Source organism: Macrosteles quadrilineatus, unplaced genomic scaffold (assembly GCF_028750875.1).
Source record: "Macrosteles quadrilineatus isolate MER2022 unplaced genomic scaffold, UCM_ALF_1.0 Scaffold_6__1_contigs__length_79288215, whole genome shotgun sequence".
Classification (NCBI taxonomy): Eukaryota; Metazoa; Arthropoda; class Insecta; order Hemiptera; family Cicadellidae; genus Macrosteles; species Macrosteles quadrilineatus.
In genome coordinates, this window is record NW_026542599.1 from 72,192,876 (window position 1) to 72,201,897 (window position 9,022).

Consider the following 9,022-nt stretch of genomic DNA (forward strand, 5'->3'; position numbering starts at 1 on the left):
GTGTATTTATAAATCCTATGGTTTTTTATTATTAAGCTTTGAAAAATTAAAATGGCTGCCATTTTGAAATTATACAGAATATAAACTTGACACTTTGCAAGACAATAGTTCCTATTAGTCATCATGCACGTACCAAGTTTGAAGTTGGCACCTCAAGTGGTTCCAATGTTATGGGAAGTTATGTAAAAAATACATAAAACTGACGGGTGGAAAACGAAGCGAGATAGGGTATATGTTTATGTGATATTTTTTGTTTGTTTTGACCTTGGGAACATGCCCACGGAGTTTCGGGAGAGAGTTTCGAAACACCCTCTACATATATATTTCCCCATTCCCGTTTCAAAAACTTTAATTATATTAGACTTATTTTGTTGTAGCCTGTACTTATTGAGTAGTTAGGATGTTTGAGTCACCTTATGCCTTTATGTCACGTTATTTTAACGTTTCTTCGTAAGTTAACTTCTTGTCGCTAACATTACAGTCTATTGCATACACACATCACACAGCATAGTATGTATAAACATATGACTCTCTAAGTCTACTGATAGGTAGTGTCAACAATGAACGATAACGGATAGAAGACCAGTAGTATCGATACGAAAATTAACAAGATAAAAAACAGCTGATTTAGCAATAGTAACAACCAAGCAGACTCAGCTAAGGTGCATATCCATTGGCTATACAGACAAATCAACAGAACAAAACTACGCGTAAAAAAACACGCTGTTGTGTTGTTTGGTTGGAATACTGATGTGTGACAAAGTAAAAAGTGTGCGGCAAAGTAAGTGAATGCAGCAATTAGCAGTTTTCTGTACTATAATCAGTGCAAGGAAGCCCACTTTGTCAGTAGACAAAGGGATTGAGAGAGAAGCAGTAAAACTTTTGTGATTCGACCTTCAACTCAGCTGTTCAGGCCAATTTAATTGTTGAGTGGTGCAATTAGTGTTTGATACAATGTTTCGTTGCATCACTATCAGTGGCAGTGAGAGATTTGACTGTAAGAAAATAACTATTGTAAATACAGTATTGACTATGATGTTAGTAATGTCACACAAATTGGGGAAATGCATAGTGTGACACAAACGTTTTACATAGGCTACTTAAAAACTATACAATAAAATAGCAAAGACAATTCTGTGAATGGGTATAAAACTATACAGTACTCATGTGATAAAATCATGTTTATTAACGAGATGGTTTCAAATCGTCATCCATTCCCGAATGAAAGCTGTATCTGAAAAAAACAATCACATTAAATTAGTCTGTTCATAAAGCTTTAAATTGGGGCTTTTTATTATATCCTTATGGTACAAAAAGGATAAGGGATTTTAGTACGGAGATTGTTTATTTTAAATTAACAATTTGTAAATATGAAGGCGTAAATAACGTTAATACTGTTATCTAAAATGTTGACCATAGGAAGGTCGGTATTTTATGCCAAGTGCGAATAGAGATGAGTGTAGGATGAGTGGCGCGATCTTGTAGTTTTGTAACTGACTAAGGCCGACATGTTCCTTAGAAAGGACTATTATTATATTTAGCTAGGCCTTTGCTTATTCAAAAATGTTTGGTAAAATTAATTAAATTTAGTTTAAACAATGCTCTTTGTTATTCTTGTATAATTGTTATGTATATTTTGAAAACAAATTGCTACAGTTTTGTACGAGGTAACAATGAAACATTCATATAAAGTATTAATTTCTTTTACATACGCCCGTTTTTTAAAGTAGCTGTATCAGTTCAGTTCTTAGAATTGAAAAGTTTCACATAACAGCATTGTTTACTTTCATAACAGCATAGTTTTACTCTTAACAACACGGGTAACGGACCAATGAGGTTCAAGGTTTGAGAGAGAAGCAGTACAATTTTTGTGATTCGACCTTCAACTCAGCTGTTCAGGCCAATTTAATTGTTGAGTGGTGCAATTAGTGTTTGATACAATGTTTCGTTGCATCACTATCAGCGGCAGTGAGAGGTTATATACGAAAACATAACCTCTCTTAGAAGTTATGAGTAGTGATTTTTAGTAATTAAAACACTGTCTTAGGAAAAGTAGTGGACGCAACTCACATAAATAGTGTTAACAACACTCGTTGAAGTGTTGAAGGCACTCGCCAAGGCTCGTACTTTAAATTTTGTACTCGTGTCGTTAACACTATCTTTACGCAATCGCGTAAACTACTGTGGAAAATTCCAATTGCAACAAATGCATAATTAACATTACAACCGATTGTTGTAAATGTAGAAATTTTTATGTTAAAATAATATTCAAACCATTTCAAATGCATCATACTATTTACCTAGTTGTTGAAGGTTTTGGAAAATAATATTGTTACTGCTATGCAACCTTTTGGTTTGCATTAATGCAAGTTTTTTGGACAATGTGTACCCATGAAACCGTACCATATGGCATATTACTGAAAGATTAAACCATGCTAATGTGGCATTAAAGTGTCACATTCTATGACTATTACATTCTATGACTATTACATTCTATGACTAAGGTACCTACCAAAGCTAACTGCATATACGATCGGCTTTTAGGCCTTCGAAGTATACGTTATAGATGGTACACCCATCTTTCCTGCGCACAGTGATCTCGTGTCTACCGTCCTCCTTCTTTGGCATCACATAATTCCATAAGCTGTCACCACATGTATCCAAGGTCATCAACAAAACGAACTCGTTTTGATAATACAAAAGCCCATAGCCGATGGATTCATAGCAATGAAGGTAGTAGCTATAATCAACAATATTGTAGATGGCATTCAACTCTTTGTACTTTATTCTCGAGTTTGTTAGCACTTGATAATTTGTCCCATCTGTTTCGGGAATGATTTCTTTAATTGCTTCATTCGTCGTTCGCAGTGCATTACGGACAGTGACGCTTGTGACTAGAACAATCATAACATTATTAATTAATGTTTCCAAACCGTAATAATTAATAATAGCTTATATTTTTGTTAAATAATTATTAATCTATTCTGTTGTGTATTTTCCCCTGAGTGTGATGTTTTTACGTTGTATCAGTTGTACCTTTTAGACGTATTGTCTTTAAGACGTATTTTTTTTAAATATTGTAATTAACCACGATGAGAAGGCTCCAAAGAACATGCTGTGAAGGAATTACATAACTGGTTGGAATCGTATTTATTAACTCATCATTGCTAAACATTTATGCTGACATAACTTAATCAGTGAGCCAAAGAAGGCGTCAATGTCAACTCAAATTGGCGTTTAACTCAAATTAGAATATCTGATGATGCAAACAATTAAAAGTACATATTTAGTTTTCATAACGTCGTACTTGTTTTCGTCATAATAAAGTTACAGTAAACTTTTAAACCAAGTATATAATTACAAGAATTATATAATCAACTAGCCACTATACCCGTGCCTTGCAACGGGGCCAATATGCAGGAGAGATAATTTTGGTTCATATCTGAGCCAAAATTGGAATATAATGGCAAGCAGCTTAAGAACGCTATAGAGAACAATTATTAGGTTCCCTAGATCTGCTGCATGTATATAGACTTTTATTAATTTTAGAATTTTATAGAATTTTATTAATTCATTTCAAAAAGGTCTTTTCTGAGCGACCCCCGACATTCCACGCCACCAATGGTGGTAAAGCGGCGTTCAATATGATTAGGGCTAAAGAAAGTTTTATCTACACTATCTTTGTAGTCAAACTAAGAGATTAGAAAAATACAAAACACAACATACCTGGGGACTTGCCAGAGCTAGGTTGACCCTAAAAATTACAATAAATGAAAATAAGCTAACAAAACTTAACTTACACTATAGTTTGAAAATTCTCCCTTGTATCTTTATCATTTTAGGGATTAGCTGAACACATTTTAAAGATAAGTTTTCGTTTGCTTATTAATGTCTCTTTCATGATTTTAGGTAATTTAAATACGTAAACCATTGGCCACTACCAACGTTAGAAGTACAAAATTTTGAAGAAAACGAATGTTTACACATTAAAAGTAAACAAAGCCATGGTAATATCACCAACGTCCGAGTAAACCATAAGTTGAATATTTCGCTTTAACATGTTTAACAGGTTTGAGACTCTCCGGTGATAGATAGAGTGAAATAACTTCTGAAGAACAACTATCTTTGCGTTAGAATTTAGAATAGATTTATTGGTCATTCAGTAATTACACTATAATTACAATAGACTTTGCAAAGTTTAAACAATAGATAAAAAACAATAGATAGTCATAAATAGACAAGAGACATAAATAATAATCTCTACCTAAAAATCACAGCCTCTTATCTCTAAATAAGAGGCTGTGATTTTATTATTAACATTTTATCATCATATCATTAACTTTGTTCTGAACTGTCAATAGAAGATCACTTCACGTATCTAAATATTAAAAAAGTACACTAGTTATTTTTTCAGGTATGGAAACCTAAATAAATTTTTATTTAGCCTTCATTCAGTCTATATTTGATTAAGGAATAACAGCCTATGGCTGAATATAATATTAGACAGCCATAAATAATTACTGATAACAAGGTAACTTTAGGCAGGTGTCAGTTCTAACCCTTTGGCAGTTTATTTACAATTGAATGAACTTTCTTGACTTTTATTAATTGTTCATCTAAAATTTTACTTTATATTTATAGTCAAAAATAATATCATAAGCTATTCACAAAATCCGATAATCTCTTTACTTTGTGATGATTAAGTTTTGAAATAAATTCAGCCATTAAAATATAATTTTTTTATCATGCTGGATGGTTACAATTAGAAATAAATCAATATTCTTATTTGATTTATTTATACATTTTCAGTTAATACTAAAATATGCACATTTAATTACCAATTATTGATTGAAATGGGGACCCCCACCTAGGTATCTTAAATAAAACATTAGTAAAGGAAGACTGTATGTAATTGAGACACCCGTGTAACTTTATATCTGACTAAGACCATCTGTTTCATTAGTCAGGGAATTTTTACAAAGGACCATTAACTATCAAAGACAGCAGGGTTAAGTTTTGAACCACCAAAGCTAACTCTTCTCAAGATAGATTTGGGGATCGTTTGAATCCTAGGTTACACTCTAACCACTCGGCAATCCAGCCATTAAAACAAACCTGATTTTATTTCAATCAACCGTTATTTTTACAAATTAGTATAGTTACATATATAAATACTATACATATTACATAATGAACATACCAGAGTCAAGCTGCAACTTTTAGTTTCAGGGGAACGGGTTTCATATCGCTTATATACAATGCACTTGTTCATCTGCACCTTGAGCTCGTTCCTTTTCTCCACCTTTATATATTGCTTAACATCCGAATCACATTTGACCAGTTCCATATTTAACACATGAGTGTTGTACCAGAACAACAATCCCTTTAAGGATGTTCCTTGGGAATAGCATTCAAGTTCAAGATTTGCATTGACTTTCAAAGGTGTTGTTGGTGGGCAATTCAATTTCTGTTTTGCTTCATTCTTGTTTAGAAAAGGAGGCAGGGGGATATTTGCGCTCAAGACTAGAAGCATAAAATATGATAAAACAAAAATACATTTTCTGTTTTATATAGGTATATTTTAGGCTAGGGATTTTTAAACATTTGTATGTAATGCACCATTTGACTATACCTAAAACTACTTTGTTTTATATATTAAGGCTTTATTCAAAACAAGTGAAACGAGAGAATACTATATACACTCTTTTCTATTTTAAAATAAGAGTATGAATCGCATAGATAATCTTATGAGTAAGATGCAATTCTTTCTCAGAAACCGTATCGATGATTGCATCCATACTTGGAGCATATGTTTTACTTCAAAAGTACCATACTTTGCTAAAACACGAATTTAAACTTTTAAAATTTGACATGGGCCGTAAGGTTGGTCATTAAGGTTTGCAAAATTATAAAAAAATTACAAGCTACATAATCGTAAAGTATATTTTTTGTTGTCAAGCCAAATGCCATTTATTACAAATGAATTATTTTATTGATATGAAAATCTAGTATTTAACTAATGTAAATGAAAATTAACAAAAAACATTTTCAATTATCAATTATTGAGATGGGGAGGCCACCTAGGTGAGTTTACGGATTTTAACCCAAACATGAGTGAAGGATGGTTGTAAAATGGTGTGAGAGATCTGTGTAGCTGTGTTACTTGCCATGATCAGCTGTTTCATTAACTAGGACCATTTTTTTAAAGCCCAGTGATCAGGAGCAGCTGGGTTTAGTTTCAAAATATCAAAAAGCCATTGACTTTTCTCAGGATTGAACCAGTGACATTTTGATTGTTAGGCAAGCACTATTACCATTTGGCTACCCAGCCAATCTATAATCTATGCTCTTAAAATTCTTGTTTCCGCTTGATTGAGACAATGTGTTGGTGAATGGAAATATGAGCCGAATTGAATGTCACAATCCAAGCGCATTATAATTAGAACCTTTGTGTAGTATCGGAGAAGAGAATATTTTTACCATCTGGATAAGGTACAGTATGTAGACTGTTTTTTTTTTTAGACTGCTGCTCGGTGGACTTTGAGAATATTTGGTTGGAGATTTATTAAATGGTATTTGTTGCTGACTAGCGTTAGTAAACGTCCTCGGCCCTTTTTGTTAGTCTAACAACATTCAAATGCTCTCTTTTTGAGTTCAAGTTCTGATTGGTAAATTCATATAATTTTTTCACTAAGCTGAATGATTACATTGAATTAACCTCTCTAAAAAGTCTGCAGTAAATTCCAATTTTCCAGCTTGACGACTTTTCAAATCATTAACACATTTCAACATACCAATTAATACAAATACAATCTAGTTTCCGTAAACCACTATTAATTTGCCAAAATATCGACTCAGCTCATACCGTCAATGTGTCCAGATACACCAGTATAATTTTGTCGAAGATTTTCCAATGTTTGAAAACATGGCAATTATCTCATGAAAATATAATGATCCGTCTTGAATAATATGATAAAATATAGGTAAAAGTGGAAAAAATGATAATTCAGTACACTAAAGCATTATTGTATGTATAATGGTTTTAGAGACGATTTATAATGATTTTAATCAATGATTACTATGTTTTTCTTATCGGGGATAAATATGTTGTGGCTTTTGTTTGTTGGTAGATTTATTTTTGGTAAGATTTGGCTTTTATTGTTTTATACTAAGCTATGAACATGTAAATAAAATAATCTACTTAAAAAATTTATTGGATGTACATTCTACATCATGGAACTCCTAAACGAGAAGTTTTGGGCGAAAATGCATGAATACATGAATGGGAGTAAATAAGTCTCAAAGTTGCATCTAAATTCTTTAAATACCATGAAATAAAAAACAAATATTAATTTAATTGTTTCAAAAATGGCAGTAAATAGTAAATTTGAAAATAGAAAAACTGTATATTGTATGACTTTTAAGAATGAAGATGCAATTTTAATTCCTATTTACTCTTGGCATTTTCACCATAAACTTCCTCTTTTAGCAGCTACATGATGCAGAATGTACACTGCAAGTAATTATTATTTAAAAAAACACATAAAATAGGCTACAGGGTCTTCCATAAGAAAAATTTTAGTTGGTGGCCGTATTGAAAAATGATAAGAAATTTAAAAAAAATTGAAATACATACCTAAAAGCAACATACGTTAGGCTGAACACCAAGTATAGATAATTGAACTCGTTCTTATAATGCTAGAAATCGTCTCAAATGGAGCAAGTGAGCTGGTCTAATCAAATCTAATCAAAATATCTTTATTCATCTGTACATAGGCCACATACAAGAATTGTGTTTTAAAATATGAAATATTCTATAAAAAAGATATTCTTTACCGACTAATTTTGATGAAAAACCAACTCGAAATTGTACAAGAAGAAATTCCCCAAGAAGCACTGCTTAATGAGAATGAGTAATTTATTTTCCTCAGTCTTTTTTCAAAATCTAAGTATTTTAAGGGAAGAAAACCATGCAAAAAACAACGTGTAAAACATTCATTGAGACAGCTCAAGAATGTGCCTGTAATGAATACAACATAATGCCAATAGATTTTAATTATATATAATCTTTTTTATGTGTAAGGAAACAAGCATACTCATGATCATTTCTAGCAAAGCTCGGCTCTATGATAGTAATAAAATATAAAACTGAAACCTACCTGGAGACGTGCCTTCGACGAGAGACACTTTTGTTAAAACCTACAAATAAGTAACCAAATTAAAACACACTTTTGAGAATTAACTTGTGCTAAATATCAAATCCTCCGTTTTCACTGAATATGTTAAAGTGACATGGTTTTATTGTTGAGTAAAACATAGAACTTTCTAAACGTATGGGATTTGATTTTAAACCTTGGTAAGCTGAAAGGAATGCCCGATCTTTGTCTCAAAATTGTTCTAATCTGCTTGATAAAACTTTTTATTTATCATTTCACTAAACATGCAAGATAATTCTTTACTATTTTATTATTTTTAACGGCATAATTGGTTAACCCTTGACTTCTTCTGGAACACCATTGGAACCGAAAAAAAGTGTTTTTAGCATTAGAAGTAGTTTATTTTTATTTCAGAATTTGACCTTATTCACTGAAAAGATCATTGATATTATGATATTTCCTTTACTTTAAATAGCTTTCATATTATGTGCTTTAGTTACTTTATCAAAACTGTTTCTACTGTCATAGAAAGTAAAAGATACACTATTTAACAACGTTAGATAGAGACTTTTAGCCACAACTTATTGCTATTACAAATTTACTTACCACAAAAAGAAAGATTACAGAAACACATATTGATATGTTACATTGGACCATGTTTGGAGCTAGACTGATAGGTTGGTTGGGAGATAATTATTAACAGTTGTTCAACAGCTGTTTGGAGGTGAACCTTGCATATTTTACGAAGTTTCACTGTCGCTTATTCTTACCAATGTAAAAAATAACGAATATTTTCTTTCAGTGGATTTAAAACTCATCAGTGATAATGAAAAATTAACACATTTTTGGTTGACATAGAATCTAAT

The 9,022-nt window shown here is 31.8% G+C and overlaps 1 protein-coding gene across 1 annotated transcript; it reads right to left on the reverse strand.

The window, feature by feature from the left end:
* Nucleotides 1–1,163: 1,163 nt before the first annotated feature.
* Nucleotides 1,164–8,821, reverse strand: LOC128997179 (uncharacterized). Its single transcript, XM_054422773.1, has 6 exons — nt 8,763–8,821; nt 8,160–8,199; nt 5,201–5,523; nt 3,727–3,754; nt 2,513–2,894; nt 1,164–1,234 (listed from the first exon to the last, which is right to left on the reverse strand). The coding sequence occupies exons 1-5, from the start codon at nt 8,811–8,813 to the stop codon at nt 2,518–2,520; spliced, it is 819 nt and encodes a 272-aa protein (XP_054278748.1). The 5' UTR covers nt 8,814–8,821; the 3' UTR covers nt 1,164–1,234; nt 2,513–2,517.
* Between the last annotated feature and the right edge of the window lie 201 nt (nt 8,822–9,022).